Source organism: Crotalus tigris, unplaced genomic scaffold (genome assembly GCF_016545835.1).
Source record: "Crotalus tigris isolate CLP2741 ecotype Arizona unplaced genomic scaffold, ASM1654583v1 scf7180000019496.3020429, whole genome shotgun sequence".
Taxonomy (NCBI): Eukaryota; Metazoa; Chordata; class Lepidosauria; order Squamata; family Viperidae; genus Crotalus; species Crotalus tigris.
In genome coordinates, this window is record NW_024097566.1 from 1158555 (window position 1) to 1180957 (window position 22403).

The window sequence follows — 22403 nt, forward strand, 5'->3', positions numbered from 1 at the left end:
TGCCTCCTTCCCAGGACTGAAAAAAACTGACTGGCCCAAGGTCACCCAGCTGGTTTCATGCCAAGAGCAACCATTTGAATGGGATAGTAGTATAAAGTTCCTGCCTTGAGCAGGAGGTTGGACTAGAAGGGGCGTTGTCTTACCTGAATGCCTTTTCTCAGCATGATGATGGAGAATCCACAAATGTGTTGTCTTAATCTTCCTGCTCCAATAAGACTAAGTCTGAAGTGTAGAACCGCCTCTGCTGTGCCATCTGCACCCCAGTTTAGACTAAGGCGATATACAGACTTTAGTCCGATGCTTCTGCTTTCCTGATATCGGAACCAGGGCCAACTGACCCTAAGGGGAGGGAGTGGATTCTCCATCATCATGCTGAGAAAAGGCATTCAGGTAAGACAACGCCCCTTCTCCACCATGATTGGATGGAGAATCCACGAATGGGACATACCAAACCCCTGTGTCCCTAAGGGAGGGAAGTAGTTTGGGCCTGGGTCCCATCAGATGCCAATGCGTGTTCTAATACATTGCAACCAAATGAGGCATCGGAGGAGGCATATTTGTCAATCTTATAGTGACGGACAAAGGATGAGGGTGAGGATCATGTCGCTGCCCTACAGATCTCCTCTATGGATGTCTGGGTCGCCCAAGCCACCGAAGTAGCGGCGCCCCAGGTGGAATGGGCTGTGATATGTCTAGGAACTTGCAGTGACTGAGTCTGATATGCAAGAGTGATACAAGCCCTAATCCATCTCCCTATTGTCGAGGAAGAAACCTTCTGGCCCAAGGATGAAGGCTGAAAGGACACAAACAATGCCTCAGACCTACGGAAGGGCGAAGTTCTCTGAATGTAACATTGTAGGGCCCTGCGAATGTCCAGTGTGTTCCACTGCATCTCTATGTCATTGGATGGGTTAGGACAGAAATCCAGTAAAATCACCTCTTGGGATCTATGGTACAAGGAATTTACCTCGGGCATAAAGGAAGGGTCTAGTCTGAGAGTTACCTTGTTGTCATGGAAAATACACAGGTATCTGACTGAAAGAGCGGCCAGTTCGGAAATTCACCTGGCTGATGTTATTGCAACAAGGAATGCCACTTTCATAGATAACAGTTTAAGCAAACATGTGGCAATAGGCTCGAAGGGCGATGAAACGAGTGCCTGTAAGACCTGGTGAAGGTCCCACGAGGGGTATCGATGTACCTTCGGTGGCTTGATGTTGGTTGCTCCTTTTAAGAAGGAACGAACCATGGAATGAAGTGCCAGGGGAACGGCATTATCACATGTAATTACCGTAGCAAGCGCTGCTACCTGTCTACGGATGGTGTTTGGGGATAGCCCTTTGTCCAACCCATCCATCAGAAATTCCAATACAATCGGCACGGAGATAGCCGATAGCTCAACCTTGTGACCTGAGCAACAAGTGCAGAAGCTCCTCCAAGTGGCATCATATATCCTATTCGTTGAGGGGCACCTGGATTGTTGAATCATAGCTATCACCCTTGATGAATATGAGTCTCGGCTTAAGGCCCACCTCTCAAGTGCCAAACGGTTAGCTGGAGCCACTGCGGGTCTGGGTGCTGTAGTTCCCCCTGAGTGAGGGAGATACGCCCTGCTGGGATCCTCCACGGAGGGGAGATGGAGAGCTCCATCAGGTCGGCGAACCACGGACATCTCGGCCAGTGTGATGCAACTAAGATGACCTCTGCCTGTTCGTATAGTGTCTTCCGGATTGTGGCGGGAAGAAGTGGTAAGGGAGGAAAGGCATAAAGCAGTTCCCTGGGCCAGGGGCTGCGGAGAGCATCTGTTGCTTCCGCTGTCGGAGACGGGAACCTGGAAAAGAATCTTGGGAGTTGGGAGTTGGATGGGGAGGCAAAAAGGTCTAAGGTTGGGGAACCAAACCTGTCCACGATCTCCCTGAACACTCTTGGGTCCAGTCGCCATTCGGCATGGTCCACAGTAGCTCTGCTCAATGAGTCCACCTGTTGATTGGTCACTCCGGATATGTGTTCCGCCCTGATGGAAGCAAGATTCAACTCCGCCCAAGACCCCAACAACTGGGCCTCCTGCATGAGAGGCCTGGACCTTGTCCCCCCCATGTCTGTTGACATGGGCCTTGGCAGCAATGTTGTCGGTAAGAACCAGGACATGCTGACCCTGTACTATGCTGCTGAATTTTTCTAGAGCCAGATGTATGGTTGATTTCCAGCCAGTTTATATTGTTTTTCAAATCCTCTTTGGACCACCGACCCTGAGCCCAATGTGACTGGAGATGTGCTCTCCAGCCAAATAGGCTGGCGTCTGTGGTGAGGGTGATCCTGGCTGGTTCTCTGAATTCTGTGCCCCATGACAGTGCTGGGGAATCCCACCAACGAAGGGAGTTCAACGCCGGCTGTGGAACTCGGACCTTCTGGTTGGAGGCGCTGATGTGAAGCCTCTGAAATGGAAGAAGAAGCCACTGCAGTTCCCGGGCATGAAGACGTGCCCATGGAATAATCTGTACGCAGGACACCATCTTCCCCAGGAGCTGTGACAACAAGACCAATGTGACCACCCTGTCTTTTCGGATCCAATGTACGAAGGCCTGAATGGAGTCCCGTCAGTCCTGTGATAGATAGACCATACGATTGTTCGTGTCTATAATAGCGCCAAGGTGGAGGAGCTGGGTTGAGGGCACGGTGTGACTTTTCTGGAAATTGACAGAAAACCCGTGCTCCTGAAATGTTTTGATGGCTAGGGCGAGGTCTGACTAGGCACTCTGGAATGAGGAGGACTGTATTAATATATCATCCAGATAGCACTGGACTCTGATTGGAGATTGTCTGAGGTGAGCGGCCAGAACTGCCAGTACCTTTGTGAACACTCTAGGTGCTGAAGAGAGGCCAAATGGTAAGGCTCTGTACTGGTAGTGTCGTTGGGCATAACTAAACCTGAGGAATTTGCAATGACCAGGAAGAATAGGGATATGCAAAAATGCCTTAGTCAGGTTTATTGATGTAAGGAAGTCCCCTTGTCTGATGCTGGCTAAGATAGACTGTAGTGACTGCATCTTGAACTTCCTATACATCAGATAATAATTTAGACCTTTTAAGTCTAAGATTGCCCCCCAGCCCCCCGAAGACTTGGGAACGACAAAAAGATTTGAGTAGAGCCCTCGTCTTTTTTGGTCCTGCAGTACCGGCTCTATGGCCTGTATCTGTAAAAGGTGAGCTATGGCCTCTGACATGAGGGCTGCTCTAGTCTTGCTTGTGGGAATAGGGCAAGACCGGAAGCTGGACCAAAACTCCAGCATCAGACCCTGAGTAACGGTGTTTAATACCCATGAGTCCATAGTAGTGGCTGCCCATGTGTTGGAATAAAGGGACAGCCGGCCTCCTATAGGAGGGGAGTCTGTGAGATCACTTGCCTCGTTTGAAGGACCGTCCTCCTGCGCCTTGAAAAGGCCGCTTGGTCTGGACCTGTGGTCGATTTCTGTATGTGGAACAGTTTTGCTGTCGCTCTGGTCTCTGGAAGGAGGTGCAAGAGGCCTGGACCCAGTCCTAGGTGGAAGCTGGCTGAAAGGGCTGCCTGCGGTAATTACTTTGTAAAGATCCGGCCCCTGAGCGCTTATCTCCCTTCTTTGTTGTATTAACGAGAGTCTTGCGCTTGTCCTTACCTTCTACTAGGTAAGGATCGAGGGCCATGCCAAAAAAGTGTCCCCTGTGTAAGGCTTAGTAGCGAGACGCCACTTGGCCTTGATGTCTGCCCGCCAGTTCTTAAGCCATAGAAGTCTGCGTGCTGAAATGTCTGCTGCAATGGCTCGTGCAGTGTATCTGGCCATTTGTAAAGAGGCGTCAGCCATATACTGGGATGTGGCCACCAACTTACCCAGATTTTGGTGAACTCTGATCTGGTCCGGAGGAATTATGTCCTGGGGTTCACGCAGCCACAGTACTGAGGCCCGAGCGAAGAAGGCCATGGATGTGGAGGCCTTGGTCGCCCAGGCTAATGTCTGATAGGATCTACATACGGCAGCCTCAATTTTTTTGTCCTCTGCCTTAAGCGCCTTGTTTATGTCCCCTGGAATGCTAGCATTTGAAAACAGGGAATTCAGAGGGTCATCAATTTGAGGGACTTCCAATAAGGAGGCCAAGGAGGGGGCCACATTGAACAAGATTTTTTCTATAGATCCCAGAACCTAAATTGTCCCATTGCTTCTGCACTGTGTTACAGAAGAATGGGGGGCAAGGGATATGATTCTGAGGGACCACCAGTTCAGCATACAGGGGATTAGGACCCTTCGATGTAGTTGGAACTGGGGTCTCCTGTTCCTGAGTGATGATTCAGGGTGAGGAAGGGACCGTGGGGGTACTGGGGGTGGTTATGAAACAGAAGAGGCAATGAACTGAGCAACAGCCTGGGCTATCATAGCCTGGAATTGCTCAGGTCCTAATGCTTGAGACTCGGGAGGGTGGAGGCCTGCTGCAGTAGGAGTAAAGGTAGCCTGAGGCCCCGATGAGACAGTGCCCTGACCAGTTGACCCCTGTGTCCCTGAGGTGCCCGGATCAGTCTGGGGAATTTCCCTAGGGGGAGACCAGGCCCCTGGGGCCAAGGCACAATGGGTAGAAAGGGGCTCAAAAATGGACCCTCCTGCTGTGCTGGTGCTTGCTTGGCCTGGAGTAACTAACCTCAATCTAGGGGAGTCCTCCTCCAATGTATGATGACTGGTGGTCTCCTTGATTGATTTGGCTCGCTTGGAAAGTTGTGTTTTGGCCTTTAATACACTCCTCCCCACCGCCTCAATTGAGGCCTTGTATTTCTTTTTGGCAGGGGGGTTCAATGACGGATCTTTCTGCCAAGGTGACTAAAAACTCGAACTGACAAGCTGCAATAAAAATAGGTCAAAGTACTGAGGCAACAGGCTCTGAAGGCTCAACTTCAGTGAAAAGCGCCCCCCTTAGCATTGTAATTTCGCTGAAGGAGCCCAGTCGGATGAAGGTTGAGGCCCAGGTGAGGGGGGGCAGTGGGGGGTCAATCACCAGGCAGTGCATCCTTATGGAACGAGCTTGCCCTCCCCAAATTCAGCTGCAATGCTCCCATGAAGAAAGGTAAAAAAACAAAATGGCAGCTGTCTCAAAATGGCGGTCGCAACTGCACGCACGCCAAAAATTGCCATTGGAAAGGCCTCTGAGGCAGCAAGCTACCTAGCTGAGGCCTGTGTGGTCTGAAGGCCACACGACTGCAATCAAGCCCTCGTTCCCGAAGAAACACCTGTGCTCCTGTTGCAGCTCTGCTCTGATCAGATGGCTGGCGGTGTTGTCAGGGGAGGCAGCGCCAACTCCCAGGGATTCCAGATGATCTGAGAGGCCGAAGGCTCTTAAGAGGAGCCCTCCAGGCCTGAGAGAAGCTCGTCGCTCGCTTTCAGATCCCCCCTTGTTTTCGGATTCCCCTGATGATCAGCAGGCTGGCAGTGTCCTGGGGAAGCCCCGGATAGCGTCAGCGGTGATGCTGCTTGCTTTCGGATCCCCCCCGATGATCAGCTGGCTGGCGGTTTTCTGGGGAAGCCCCGGATTGACTCAGCATTGACGTAGCAATCGGGGGTGAATTGAAGCCTCAAGGCTTTAAAGACAATCAAGGGGGTGAGGTCTCTGGGGGATCGAAAAAGGAAAGGAAATGCACGATGGATCGTGCTAAGCCTGTCAGCCCAGCTGGACAGACAGGTGTCTGGAGAAAGCTAATATAGCCTTTTTCTCCAAAAGAGATAGTAATGTGATCTGAAAGTTCAAATAAGGGAAGGAATATAGGAAATTTAGCTGTACAAACTGTGTGAATACTTCTGCTTCTGGAGCTGAAGAAACACGTCTGTAGAGCAAAGAGACTAAGTCTAAATGGGGTGCAGATGGCACAGCGGAGGCGGTTCTACACTTCACACTTAGTCTTATTGGAGCAGGAAGATTAAGACAACCCATTCATGGATTCTCCATCCAATCATGCTGGAGAAGATCTCTGAGGTCCATTCCAGCCCTATGATTCTATATAACAGTTACACTTTGAAGATCATGCTGTAAATAAACCTTTACCTTCTTAATCCACTTGCTGTCCTTGCTTATGCAGTACAAATGGGCAATATAGACAAACAATATAAACAAACAACACAGAACAGATAGGTCATTGCTTATGTTCATGTGTGCATCAACATCAACCTTATTTAAATATCAAAAGTCTGCAATCAATCCATATCTGGAATTCTTTCTTCCAGCCACCTTTTTGCAGGCCTTCTGCCTTCTCTTTTGTCTCCTGGGCAGATTGAATATTCACTAACATTCCCTTTCAGGTTATTCAATCAGTTTCAACAGATAGCACAATGCAAAAAAGACAAATGACTGTAAAGTGCTTCATCAAATGTTATCATAATTTTAGTTATTAAGAAATTGCTTTGCAATGCCAAAAAGGTTCCCATTATTCTTCAGCAAAATAACAAAGTAATTATATTTAAAACAATAAACAATGTCAAGTGTTTATAGATTCAGACTTCCCCTTTCATTATGACCCCTTCTTAAACAAAATTATGCCCTACTGGACTGAATTGAGATCCCATAATTCATGCACAAGTAATCTATGATTCATCCCACAGAAGGTCAATTAAATGCACGCCTCTTGGACACACACATACACAGAGACATAAAAAACCACAATATTTAAACCTAATGAACCAAGCCACTACAATGGCTTGGAAGATTACAGTGAAATAAAATATATTTGTAAAGTGACAAATATTGTTTTTTCCTTAAGTGCTAACTGTATGCTGTATACTATATTTTTTAATTGTATGCATGTTATACTGATAACAATTCACTATCTACAGCTATTAACATACAAATACATATTTACATATGTGTCTCTATGTATATTTTACAATTGAAAGAAGTTTCACCCAGTTGTATGATCTAAAATATTTTCAACTAATGATCCTGTCACGTAAGTTCCCTATTGACTTATTTTCCCAGAAGAATATTCTTCTTCTTGGTAATGTTGCTATAGTTGAAATCCCTGGGCACAAGTTCAGAATGCACATCCCAAGTGACCCCTTCTCCATGCAGCTCTTTATTTTTCTGCCATTCCAAATTTCAGTTTCCTTCTCCCCAATTTGTTTTCTTATCAGCCAGATCCTGAGAAGATGGGAGAATAAGAATGGAGAAGGAAAGTGATGAGAAAGAAAAGTGCTGGGAAATAGGACAATACATCAGATAGTAACTGAATGGTAACTGAACATTAAGCTTTAATAAGTATGATAAGGAAGAGAAAAAACTAGGAATAATAGCTTAATAGCTTTCCCTCCAGTATTGACTTCCAGCATTCTTCACATTTGGTAGAGAAGTCTGGGAATGGAGATTCATATTTCTGGGTAGTACTTATGTTGACAAGGTCCATAATTTTCCATTTTCATGTTTTCATAACATAATACTGGCAATGTTCTAGTATGTGTTTGAGTGCTGGAGAGATAATAGTTATAGGTTATGTTCCCTTCTATATTTTATTGTTGCATTATCCTTTCCAATGTCATTTGCTTCCAAATGCCTTTGTGTAAATCTAACATTTTCTCAATTTCAAGGATTCTAACTGTTCCAAGTATTATTCTGACTTTGACTGATAGTAGTTGAGAGTCCAAAAATATTATCCCTGATGTTATATTTCTATTTCTCTCCTTTTGTTTGTGTGTTTGTGTGTGTGTAGATTATAATTAGAAGAACTAAGAAACTAAATTAACAGCTTAGTTACTGACTGTGGTATATACAAAAATTGGAAGTTACGTGATCATATTCATCACAGCCTCCCTGATTCCAAGACAACTTACAATTATGGCACATAATTGCACTAAATCAAGATTTGCAGTTTCATCACTGAAGGAAATTGAATTCCTCAGTGGATTTTCTCTGCATATGTCTAATTTTAACAAGCGACCTGATGCTAATGCTTTGGTTTATTAGAATATTCTGCATATGCAAAAGCACATTTTCCTCTTATAATCACATATATTTTAGTCTTATTGACACAGCTCTCAATGTATTTATAAATGTTTCCATTTGAATTAAATTTTCTAGTGACTGCCATCTCGTGGTAGATGTGAAAGTAATATTTTTTATTTCCTCAACTTTATATAAATAATCTATTATCTCTGAAATTGGCCTCTAATAAAATGCAAACTGTAAATTTCACCTATTCCCAATCACTTTCAATCTTACTTAAACTAAATTCAGCAAAATTGTAGATTGAACCGTTTCATATGTTATATTATCTCTATTTATACTATATTTGCTAAACCACCACTGTTATGCCTTTTAAAGAAGAGTAAGAGATACAGCATATAGAAACTTTCAATAAAATTAAAGTGAGTTCAATAATAATTTCTTCCTCTCTGTGCTCCTCTGCATTAATAGGAAGAAGGATAAGCAGCCTTTGCTAAGCTGGCAGTTTTCAATTGTACTGGCAAGTTCCCTTGTAATTTCTTAGAATTCTGACAGCACATGCCTGGAGATTTTGGATATTATAGATCCAGCATATCTAATAAGCACAAGGGTGTTTGGCTTATTTTTCAAATCTTTGAGAACCAAAGGGATATGACCAGTAACATCATGTAATCACTGATTTTTATCCATTTTGACTATTTTGAGGGAAATTAAAAGGCACAATAGGCATTTTTGGGTTTAAGACATCTATTGTATCCCTTAACATCCCCAAGAGAAAAATGGGAAGAGATTATTTGCCCTTTAAAACCCATTCCCCAGTAATGTCAAATTTTTGCTTTTGCCCCTTCTGGAAATCTTTGGGAGCCACAAGAGCTGAGGGGTTGCCAAGCAATATGAAAATCAGCAGGTAAATAATGGAAGTGTGAACTTTTCATTTTTTAAAGGAATTAAAATGGAGGCACATGTAGTGTATAAATCAAAAAATGATAACTCCCCACTGTCGTAGATAGTCAAAGATAGATAGATTTAGGTCAATGAGGGACAGTCAATTCAACTAACCTCCTAAAATGGCTTTTGTAAAGGTAAAATGAAAATATATTTCCATGTAGGCTACCTGGAGCAGGGTAGAAATATAACAGATTCATCTTTAAAATTAGGAAGATTGTAAGCTATGGAACTGCTTCTTAAAGGAAATGTCAGAGCACACAAACAAGCATATCTTAAAGGCTGTAGCAAATACATTTCTTCTAAGACTTCCTGGAACTGCAATGCCATTATCTTCATCACTGCCTGGATTAAATATGGAATATTGGACATCAGAATAGATCAAAGGGGAGGGGGGAACTTGGGTTCAGCATATCTTTTTAAGCAAGAGCATCTCTACCTCTACCTTTTAACTGACTGAAAATTCTTCCTATTCCAAAGAAAGAATTTAATCATCTCATAAATCACTGGCAAGATAGAGCCCTTATAAGTCAAGTTGTTGACAGCTCTAGTAAACATGAATTTGCATGAATTGTCCTAAAACCTATCCAGTTTTTTGAGAGACAAGCAACATAACAAAAGAAGGATCCAAACTGTTATAGACTAGTCAAATTAATGTCAAAACCAGGCAATCTTTTTGGAACAAATTATTAAGCTGCTATCTGGGAGGGCTTAGAAAATAAGAGATTGCTTGTCAAAAGCCAGCATGAGTTTATGAAGAATAAACCATGACAAACCAGCATGATTTCCTTTTTTGATGGAGTGATTCTATTCTATTCTATTCTATTCTGTTCTGTTCTGTTCTGTTCTATTCTATAGATGGAAATATAGGCAACTACTATATATTCACTTCATAGTATGTGCATCCTTCATCTTGCATGTGATATAAATATTGTTTGATGAAAACAAACTCAAGTGATAACTTATAAAACTAATATATAAACATTTTACTTCTTAAAATACCATTCTAAATGCAATTCCCTTCTTTAATTAAATTAATTTACTCATTTTAATAGACATCAAGTATATTTAAGATGTAGAAGAATCAAATTATGTAAAAGGTATATATGAACCAAGTGCTGTAAGTATAATTTTGTCTTTCTATAAAGATATTTTATAAATAATGTCAGCTAGGACACTGATTTTTTTTTCATTGATACACTTCACACCCATTAATTCTAGAGGTGTACCACTTTGTCTTATTACTTGTGAATATAAAAAATTCTCCCCACAAGGTGGTGCTACTTCTTTTTAAATCATTTGCAAGACAGGAAGAAAACATTAGCGGGAAATGTAGAAAAGCCAGTACTTTTAACATATCTACAGGCTATTTGCAAGGTTAAAGAAAACAAAATGTTATATTGTGACAAAAAATTGGTAACAGTGTTAGATTGATAAATTATAAATACAATAATGTTTACATTTATATTTGTAAAAGAAACATTTTATTTATCGGAGTTTGTGTGATTATGTTTTTATGTCATACAAGTGTTATCTATGCAGTGATCATAATTACCATGGGACATTTTGCTAATCTGGTCTGCAATTCTGGGACTGCAATAACTGAGCTTTCATCTGCTATTCTGAATAAGCATGCATTAAGCTTTGACTCTTAAGGAACAACTCTAACAACACTGAATGGCCCACCTATATTTGCAACCAGCATTCCTCAGTGTGAAGCATACCCATTTATGTATAAAGCACCAGAGCAGCACTTCTCCAAATTTGCTGGAATCAACTGGATGAAGACCCTTTTGGAGACTTCTGAAGACTATTTCCATTATCTAGGACAGTGGTTCTCAACCTTTCTAATGCCGCGACCCCATAATACAGTTCCCCATGTTGTGGTGACCCCCAACCACTTATACATCACCGGGTGCCAAGGGCATGGCCAAAGAAAAGGGGAAAAAATGGCGGACAGCCTTGTTTGGCGACCCCCGTGAAATGGTCGTTCGACCCCAAATGGGGTCCCGACCCACAGGTTGAGAACCACTGATCTAGGAAGAAAAACATCCCAGATCTGTGTCTTCTGAAGCTCTTTCAGCGAAGCTTCTCAGCCTGGCTGAGATTTCAAAGATTTTGACATTTAGATTTGATGGCCAAGGGTGGAAATGAAAGACCTCATTTTATACTAGTTGATGGGAGAAGATGGAAAAACTAGCCTGGAAATATTTCCACTAAGATTAACATGCAACATTTTTATTCCATCCAAACAGCTGGAAGCACTTTTTTATCTTGAAAGTAGAATGAACTGACCAGAACTTTCTGAATATTCCTTTTTTTTAATGGTCAGATGCTCCATTGCTCTGCCTTTTTCCCTTAATGATGAAGAATATTTCAATATATATGATCTTACGTCACTCAAGGAAATAAAATATTTTTTTAAAAAACCATCAAAAAAGGGATGAAAAATACAACAACAAAACTCATTAGGGAAATATGAAGTGAATTAAAATATTAAGTTGCTTATAAAGATTAAAAAATCACCCTGACTCAGGACTCAGCTGAAAAAGCCAGTTTTTAAATCTTCCTAAGAGGCAGTAGGGTTGGCCCCACAGATGCAGGGTTAGAGGAGCTGAATGCTGTCCCAGAGCATAGCAGTGACAAAGAAGACATTCTACTAGGTCCAATGACACTGTTTGGTTGAGGGGCTGAAACATGCCAATCCTGCCAGATCTTAAAGGATAAGCATGTATATACATATTAAAAAGATCCAATATTCAAAATATTTTTTGTGATGAGAGTCTACATCATAAATAGAATTAGACTCCTTCCTGAACCCCAGTAAGCCATTTTTTTCATAAGAGGTTTCAACCTGAAAAATCTATTTAATGGAATAACAAGTGTTTTTTCCCCCCCATGGATATCAATTCATTTTAAATGAGTTCTAATTAAACTGTATTTGGATACCTCCTAGAATATCTTGAGCTTTTAATTCTCGGCAGATACAAATACAGAACAATAACAACACACTCTTTCTTCACAGATGGGAAAATAGTAATAAATGTTAAGGCTAAAATGACTGAGTTTTAACATTAGCTATATTCAATTACTATCAGGTTGGGCTAGCTTGGGATGAAAAAAGATTGCTTAGAGCCATGACTTAAACCAAATATTACTTTAAATGACCCTAAAATTTGTCTTTTGTGGAATTATGGTCTGAACGGAAGTTTGTTTAATGAATGCACATTCAACTAAGAGATGAGATACAGTACTGTTGGATGCAACTATGTTCATGGAAGGTTTCTTGGATGATATATTAGCGATACTCCATTGTGAGAGACTACTCTGAAATTCAAAGAAGTGTAGAATTTGCTATTCATAATTAAATGAGCAATTAAAATAATGAAAACTACATTGTTTATATTATTCTCATCTGATTTACAGCAGAATACAGAATATGTTGGAATATACATAGCAAATAAAAAGAAATAACATTCATAAAAAATTATATTGCCATACCTTAAATTCATTTACTTGTGTTTAACCCTTTCAGTCTTATTAATATTCTCACACACCTCTGTTAGTGCTTCAAAACACAGAAACGTTATATTTTAAGAAAATGAAAGTGTGATTTGATCTACCTTCACTAATTTGGTGCATTAACTATAATGAGGTTTGCTATCATTAACAAGTGATTATAAATTCTGTGTGTATATTACTTTGAAATGGTTTTCAAAAGGTGTTGAAATAGTATATATATGAACGTTCACGTGTATGTGCACAAATATGCCCACTTATTTTAAACTATAGACATCACATACTGTTGTGACTTGTTAAATATTATAATAAACTAATCCTCCCACTTAGAAAATATATCATGCATTATGTGCAATTTTACAAATCTATTCAAAGGTGTATTTCAAATTTTTTCCTGACAGTAGAACTGCATATTGGCAGAATATCAGATTGTTCACACAATGTACCGTACTAAGCCAATTTACTTACTTCGGCTATAAACTTGGATTTTGCAAAGCTATTTAAAGTGCACCATGTTTTCATTCTACCTTAATTAGGAATGACAAATTTTACTCCCAAAAAGTTATATAACATGAATGCACAGGGTAAGCACCTACCTAAAAATGGTCTTTTGCAAAAATGAAAACATATATCATATTAGGCGTGTTGTTTGTATATATAGAAGATCCACTATACCAAAAAAAAAAAAAAAAACACAACAAATTAATTCTACAGGACATGAAATACAGGTATGAAAGATTTAGTACATTGAAATGTTTCAGAAAGCTTGCAGAGGAAGGAGCCTTAAATTAACTTTAATAAAAAATAAATGTAATCTGTATTGTGAAATTGAATCATCTTTGAGAACAAGTCCCTGGTTCAAAAGAATTTACTCCCAAGTAAACAAAGCACATATTGGACTGCAATATATTTTTCAAAGTTATTTTAACTTATTTCAAAGGACATAAAATGATGTTTCATTTCCTTTGGTTTACATTCAGTGAAAATTAAATCTATACAGCAGCGAATACATTTATCAATCCAAATTAATTTAAATATAACCTAATAATAAATTTATACAAAATAAATATGTTTGGACATAAAGACAGAATGAATGATGATCAAATAGCAAAAGTACAAAAGAAGAGTGAATGGTTTGAGAGGAAGGGGAAGTCTGAGAAAGTTATGGTTAGATAGAATTGTTGAGATCCTGAAGAAGAAAATTACCTAAGATATTTTTTGATATAGCAGAGGAAATTGGAATACAAGATGCTTGGAGAGAAATTAATCCACAAAACCAACAATATACTTTCTACTCAAATAGTCATAAATTCTGGTCAAGAACTGATATGATTTGGATGACTTCTGAATTGAGGATGGATATACAGGAAATTGAGATAGAAATAGGTACATGGGCAGACCATAATCCTCTAAAAATGACATGGAAAGGAATACAAAAAAAACTAAGATGGACTTTAAATCAATCTATACTAAAAGACAAAGAATTTATAGAGTTGGCGAAAAAAGAAATGGAATTCTTCTTTAAAGAAAATAAAAAAGACACATCATTACAAAACCTATGGGACACAGCCGAAGCGTACTTTAGAGGCATAGCTATAACGTATACATACGGCAAAGAAAAATAAACAGAGAAGACAGCAATATTCATTACTAAAAGCAAAATTTGGAAAGTTAGAAATAGAACTACAAAAAAACCCACAGAAAAAGACTTTGAAAAGAGAAATGGAAATAATAAAACACAAGCTAAATCTGTTGGACTCAGAAAAACTGGCGGAACAGATAAAGAGAACAAAACAAAACTTTTTTGAAAATGCCAATAAACCAGGAAGATGGTTAGCTTACAAATTTAAAAAACAGAAAGAGAAGAAAATAATTCATAATTTAGTAGATGGGAATGGATGTTTACAATTCAAAAATGAAGAAATAAAAAAGATAATTAAGGAATACTATAAGGAATTGTATGATAAAGAGATTTCAAGAGAGAGAACTGCTCAATACCTAGAACAAAGTAAACTGCCAAAAATTCCAGAGACATTTAAAACTATGTTAGAAGAAAGAATAACAATGATGGAAATATCAGAGGCTATAAAACGACAAAAAAAATGGGAAAACACTGGGCCCAGATGGGCTTTCTGCGGACCTTTATAAAAATTTACAAGACATATTAAGCGAACCACTGAAAAATGTTTTTAATGGACTTTTGTTAGAGGCTAAGCTTCCAAATACATGGATAGAAGCAAATATTATTTTAACACCAAAAGAAGACTCAGACTTGATGTATATTAAGAACTATAGACCGATTTCATTACTTAATGTGGATTATAAAATTTTTACTTCAATAATAGCAGAGAGGCTGAAAAAATACTTAGTTGAATTTATACATCCAGATCAAAACGGCTTTTTACCAAAGAGACAAATTAAAAACAACTTAAGAGTGATAATGGATGCATTAGAATACTATGAACTACATCCAGAGAAACAATTAGCATTAATATTTTTAGACACCCAAAAGGCATTTGATAATGTTTCCTGGCAATTTATGATTCAGCAACTACAAACAATGGACTTTGGAAAGAACTTTACAAACATGATAAAAACAATATATAGCAATCAGACAGCAAAAGTGATTGTGAATGGAGACTGTACTGAGAGCTTTGAGATAAAAAAAGGCACGAGGCAAGGGTGTCCACTATCCCCATTATTATTTATTTTTACTTTGGAAGTTTTAAATAGAAGGATTAGACAGGATACAGAAATCAAAGGATTGAAGATAAAAGATGAAACATATAAGTTACAAGCATTTGCTGATGATCTAGTACAGTGCTTCTCAACCTTTTTAATGCTGCGACCCCCCAACCGGTTGTAAGTCGAGGACTACCCAACTGGTCGTAAGTCGAGGACTTTCCCTGCCCGGGAGCACCACACATGCGTGGTGCCGCCCCCTGCACTGGCCAAGGCATAGCTGGCAAGCAGCAGAGACGGCGCAGGCCAACCACCAGCTGGGCCACCAGCTGGCCCAGCCCAAGGGAGGTAAGGCACCTGCCGGGCCCCACGCGCACCAGCAACCCTCCCTGCACCTGCCAGCCTCCCACCTCCCACCCCTGGCCCTCTTTTACTTACATTTTTAGTAGTTGCTCAGCAGGGAGGGGTGGAAACTTCCAGACAGCTCGCCTTCGCTGCAGACAACTTGCAGCACCGTTTGCAGAATGGGACTTTTGGCGGGCTCAGCAGGGCAGAGACAGCCTGGACAATTCCTATTGGCTTTTGAAAGCCAATAGAATTAGACTCTATTCAAGAGAGTCTATTCTATTGGCTTTCAAAAGCCAATAGAATAAAAGGGAGTAGCACAACTAAGGAAAAGAGGAAAAAATGGCAGACTGTGTTGTTTGGCGACCCCTGTGAAATGGTCGTTCGACCCCAAATGGGGGTCCCGACCGACAGGTTGAGAACCACTGATCTAGTATTTATTTTGCAAGAACCTTTAGAGATGATTCCTAAGCTATGGGGAAAGATAGAAGAGTATGGAGAAATGGCGGGATTACAAATAAATAAAGAAAAAATTAAGGTAATAGTTAAGAATCTCACAGATAAACAGAAAAGGCAAATGCTAGAGAAAACAGAGGTACAGATAGTGAAAAAAGTTAAATATTTAGGTATATATCTTTTGGCCAAATGTTTGTCAATAAAAGAAGACAACTATACAAAACTATTAAAACAAATAAAGCTGGACTTGGAAAGATGGAAAAATCTGCAGTTGTCAATATTAGGAAGAATTGCTATAGTAAAAATGAACGTACTGCTGAAGATTCTATTTTTATTTCAAACAATTCCAATAAAACTTGAGAAAAAATTCTTTCAAGATTTAAACTCATTAATTTTGAACTTTGTTTGGCAGGGGAAGAAAGCTAGAATTAAGATGAAAACACTACAAGATGCTAAGGAAAATGGAGGATTTGGGTTGCCGGAATGGGCATTGTATTATCAAGCATCTGTTTTAACATGGGTGAAAGAATGTATAATGCTTAGAAACAAAAGGCTGTTATATTTAGAGGGACATGATTTACAATTGGGGTGGCACACTTTCTTATGGTATGGGAAAAATAGAGCTCATAAGTATTTTCAAAATCACTATATAAGAAATGCCTTGTTAACGGTATGGGAAAAAATTAAAGCTAAAATATACCTAAAAATTCTAGGGTGATTATCAACGATGGAGGCATTTGTACATCCGAACTTGGTAGACTTTGAAAAAATATGGGCATATAGAGATATTCTAAATATTGAGGGGAATTTAAAATCTAAGCAAGAACTAGAAAATCAGGGGATCAACCTGTCGTGGTGGGCATGTTTATAGATGCAAAATAGATATGAAAAAGATGTGAAAATGTATGGATTCTATAAAGATCAAACTGTGTTTGATAAGATTTTATTAACCTCAGATGAGAAATTAATTAAGAAAATGTATAATTGTTTGTTAATTTTGGAAATGGAAAGTGAACAAGTTAAAGAAAAAATGATAAGATGGGCGAAAAACTTTGGCTATAATATAGAACTAGAAAAGTGGCTATGGGAGAGAAATTACAAATTAATAATGTCAACTTCATATAAAGAAAACTTGTATAAAATGTTTTATAGATGGCACTTGCCACCAACAAGATTAGCAAAAATGTTTAAAAATATGTCAGATAGATGCTGGAAATGTAAACACAACGCAGGCACATACTATCACATTTGGTAGACATGTGGCAAAGCTAAGGCTTATTGGAAAAAGATACATACATGGTTAGAAAAAATATTAGATAACATGTTGATTTTAAACCTGAACTTTTTTTACTAGATATAATGCCTGAAAAGATTAATAAGCAGAGTTTATATTTAATTTTACATATCACTACAGCAGCGAGAATAATCTTTGCACAATACTGGAAGAATTAAGGATTGCCATCAGAAGAAGAAATAATCAGAAAAATATTGGAATGTGCAGAGATGGACAGATTAACTATGAGACTGAAAGATAAAGAAGACACAGACTGCTACCAAATTTGGGACTTATTTTATTGTTGGTTAGAGGAAAGAATGAAGGATTAGGAATGGAATATGTATTAGCATAGCTAACCCCAGACAGCTCATTGATTGGAAAAATTAACATATGTATGCAAAAGAAAACCAATAAAATCTCTATAAAAACAAATTAATTTAAATATACCCTAATAATAAATTTGTACAAAATAAATATGTTTGGACATAAAGACAGAATGAACGATGATCAAATTACAAAAGTACAAAAGAAGAGTGAATGGTTTGAGAGGAAGGGGAAGTCTGAGAAAGTTATGGTTGGATATAATTGTTGAGATCCTGAAAAAGAGGTGAGGAGTTAAAAGATAAAAAGGTGATATTTGAATTAATGTACCAACATGGTGGAAGCAAGGATGGCTTGCAAGGATAAAATAGGATAGTGATGTACAGTGTTATGTTAGTATAAGCTAGTTTTATCTACCGTACTTTCCGGCGTATAAGACGACTTTCGCAAGCTTTAAAATTGGCGCCGAAGACGGGGGTCGTCTTATACGCCGAGTCATCTTATATGCCAGAAATAACGGTAGTTTCCAGCGTATAAGACGACTTTCTAGGCATGCAACTCGGCACCGAAGACGGGGGTCATCTTATATGACGGGTCGCCTTATACGCCAGAATATACGGTATATTTCTTTTTCTCATCTCATGTCTTGAATTTTTTTATCCTTCTATTTCACACCCTTTCTTGGAATACTGCAAAAAGGATTATCCATACCATGATGGATATGTCCATATGCAGTGGTTTTTTTGTAAAAAAAAAAAAAAAAGGTGCCGGAACTCACACATGTCATACAACCCGCCTTGCCTACCCTACAAGGTTCCATCCAAAAAAGGTCCATTCTGGGCATTCTATGACAAAAAAAGCTCTGTCCATATGTATATACATAGTTTCAGAAGTGAATCCTAAATATGCATCTAAATGGAAGTCTGTAGTGGGGTGCTCCAGGGCTCTGTTCTGGGCCCAGTGTTCTTCAACATCTTCATCAACGATTTGGATGAGGGGATAGATGGGAAACTCATCAAATTTGCAGACACCACCAAGCTGGCAGGAATAGCCAATACTCCAGAAGACAGGCTTAAGATACAGGAGGATCTGGACAGACTTGAACACTGGGCGCTAACTAACAAAATGAAATTCAATGGTGAAAAAAGTAAGGTTCTACATTTAGGCAAGAAAAAGCAAATATACAGGTATAGTATAGGGGGTACCTTGCTCAATAGTAGTAACTTGAGAGGGATCTTGGAGTCCTAGTGGACAATCACTTAAATATGAGCCAACAGAGTCCTGCAGCTGCCAAAAAAGCCAACACAGTGCTAGGCTGCATTAACAGAGGGATAGAATCAAGTTCACGTGAAGTATTAATACATCCAGTTTTGGTCACCACGATGTAAAAAAGATGTTGAGACTCTAGAAAGAGTACAGAGAAGAGCAACAAAGATTATTAGGGGACTGGAGACTAAAATATATAAGGAACGGTTGCTGGAATTGGGTATGTCTAGTTTAATGAAGAGAAGGATGAGGGGGAACATGATAGCAGTGTTCCAATATCTCAGGGGCTGCCACAAAGAAGAGGGAGTCAAGCTATTTTCCAAAGTGCCTGAAGGCAGGACAAGAAGCAACGGATGGAAACTAATCAAGGAGAGAAGCATCCTAGAATTAAGGAGAAACTTCCTGACAGTTAGAACAATTAACCAGTGGAACCTGCCTCCAGAAGCAGTGAATGCTCCAACACTGGAAGTTTTTAAGAAGAGATTGGACAGCCAATTGTCTGAAATGGTATAGGGTTTACTGCCTGAGTAGGGGGTTGGATTAGATGACCTCCAAGGTCCCTTCCAACTTTATTATTACTATTATTATTACTATTATTATTACTATTATTATTATTATTATTATTATATTCAATTGAGATATCAACAATTTTGAGAAGGCCCATCACAGGAGACTTTGTGATAGTTCAATATCTAATTATATACAAGCAATATTCTTTAGAATACAGAGTAGCCACCCCATTCTCAGCAAATTAACACTAACTATGTTAGCAGTATTATCATGTTACTTATTCCTTCACATTCTTAAAGTACAGTCACATAAAAATATGCTAATTGTTTATTTTTTAAAAAATTACCCCACAGGGAAAAATATTTTATGAATATTTGCAGTGCATTCTTACAATAGAGAATGGAATCTTTTTATATATAATATTTTATTAGTTTTCTAGTTTTACAATTAAGTATTTAAAAAGCAACGTGGTGACTGGGTTAATCAATAGTTCAGTAACATACATAAATCTTTAGTATAAATCTAAAGTTACAACATCAGATATTTCCTCTCTTTTTCCCTTAATATCTCATATTAGGCTAATACAGTTCTTATTGTTATCAACTAAGTAAAAACATCTTTGTTACATTTATTAATAATTTTTAGCTTATACGTATCTTAATTGTATCTTAATTCAATCCTTATATACAGTTAATGTCCTGTTATTGCTTTCTTCCCAAGCTTTAATTTCCCATCAATATTCAAATTAACATTTAGTATTTATAATTTCCAAGCTTTAGGTAACCAAAGTTTCCCTTATCTCAACTTCTTTCTTTTTCTCTTTTCATAACAAAATCTAATATTCTAAATACATATCTTATCTATTTAAATATAGGCTTATTCTGTTTTCTAAAAGTTATCTGTTTTCCACCATATTAAACCATCTAATTAATAATACAGTATACCCTCTAATAGATCAAAACCATTATATCTATTGTCTGGGTTAACCAATAAATCAGTAATATACATAGATTTTTCCGTTTAGGTCTAATTTTTAAAAGCTCAAATACTCCCTCTCTTTTTCTTATAATATCTATTGTCTCATATTGGGCAAACAGAATTCTTATTTTCAGCTGATTTACAAATATTTTATATTAGGTGACCAAAATTTCCCTTATTTCAACTTCTCCCCTTTTCCCTTTTCATACCAAAGTCTATTAGTCTTGTTACACATCTTACCTATTCAATTATAATGTTATTTATTTTCTAAAAGTTATCTATTTCCACCATATTCAACCCGCTAGTTAGTAATATGAAATCCCCTCTAATAAATCAAAGCCGTTATTTTCTTCAGTCTTACTCTGGTTTTCTTTCTTTGCCAACTAGCCTTCCATGTCAATGCTCTTGAATCATCAAATAGTTCTCCCTCTATTATTATATATATTATTTGGAAAAAGAAAGACCAGTTGGTTGCAATTGTTTTGGAAGAACTAGCCCATTTGTATTCATTAGATTGCCTCCCTATTACTCCAATTTCCCACAATTGTCCTGATAGGTTTATTTTCCATTCAATCTGTTCGTCTTCCTTTCCCTCAAATTTCTTCTGATTTTTGTAAAAAGTCTTTTCCATTTTCAGTATTATCACTCCCTTTTCTGATTTTTCCTTGGCTGGATCTGTTGGTCAATTGACTCCTCTGTCCTAGTATTTAGTTGTTTCACTTCTCTTGTTATTTTCTGCATTGTTAGTTCTTTGGTTGTAGTCAAAATCTGGGTTTGTATCTTTAAGGTGGCATCTTGTTCCTTTATGTTGCATCTTATTTTGTCACAAGCTGAAAGAATGGTTTTGTGTATTGATTTCAACATGGAAAGGATTTTTTTCCTGATCTTCATCCATACTCTCTTGATAGTATGTTGAAGACTTCAATTTTAAATGCATCTGTTAATCCTCCATTAATTATAATTTGTGCTGATTGCTGTTGGTATATAGCCTTAAGAGCATACAAAAATTTATCCCCAAAATTCATTTTCTCTACAACTCTCAATAAAAATTGCCAATTTAATTGATCAAAAGCTTTCTCCGCATCCAAAAATATCAAAGCTTCAGGGATTTGATTATTATTTCATCCATATTCTCTTGATAGTACGTTGAAGACTTTAGAATCAAACATTAAGAATAGTTTTTTGCTTTTTATAGCTAGATATGGAACATCTATTTCACGTGTTATTGGTGGTCTTTATAGTAGAAATTGTTTGTCAAGTAAGAGGTTATAGTCCAAGGTATCTCATCATCTCATGTGATAACATATGCTTCTCATGTAAATAAATAGGAAAGCAATTCCCCACATATAGCTCTGAAAATCAATAAAAGTTTACATTCATAGTTCAGACAAGCCAGATATGCCACCCAGAAGTTCCTTCTTTGCAGATGAGTTTTTCACAGGTGGTAGCTGTCAAGGTCAGAGAAGTTTTTTTTCTGGAGTCTGGGCTTCAAGCCAAGTCTCTTTTAAGCAATAACAAGTTGTAATACCATACTTTGCCACAAGATGTTACCGATGCCATTTAAAGTTTTTAAGTCCAAAGTTTTTATGATAGTTTTTGAAGTCTTATTTCTTTAAGATAAAAATAAACGTCTCCAGTACAAATAGGAACAGTTTTAGTTCCCAAGTTTCCAAAGCATATACACCCAATTAGATTAAAATTGTTCTTATACTTGCTCTGTTTCTCCTGGGTAGTTAGTCACTGCTGTTCTTGGAGGGTGGGGTAGAAATTCCCTTCCCTCTCTCCTCACAGGGGGAAAAGTAGTTTGAGCAGCTTTTACAGGAAAAAATATTTAAAGTTTTAAAGAGAAGATCAAATCTCACCCAATTTTATCCGTGTTGCTTTAAAGGTGCTTGGTGGTGATTTTCCCCTGCCGGTTTGGAAGGCTTCCCCGCATCCAACGGAAGGACTACTGCCCTCCCGCGATCAAGCGGGGGTCCTCTCCTTGCTCGTCCCCTGAGCTTGTCTTCCAGCATTCGCGAAGCCGCAATGGCAAACTGGAAGTCAACAGAGAATGGAAGGCCAACACGAAAGATTTCTTAATATGTCAATCATTTAAGCCTCTAAAGTTAATTTTGTCCTCAAAATTACTAGATTAATTTATAGGGTAACCATTGTAGAA

General features: G+C 38.5%; 2 protein-coding genes across 12 annotated transcripts in view; both read right to left on the reverse strand.

Moving 5' to 3' along the window:
* PPFIA2 (PTPRF interacting protein alpha 2) overlaps positions 1-22403 on the reverse strand; it is a 253973-nt gene that overhangs the window by 199068 nt on the left and 32502 nt on the right. The window lies entirely within an intron of this gene.
* LOC120316851 lies at positions 959-2242 on the reverse strand. The gene has a single exon (XM_039362960.1). It carries the CDS (start codon positions 1940-1942, stop codon positions 1061-1063), a length of 882 nt encoding a protein of 293 aa, XP_039218894.1. The 5' UTR covers positions 1943-2242; the 3' UTR covers positions 959-1060.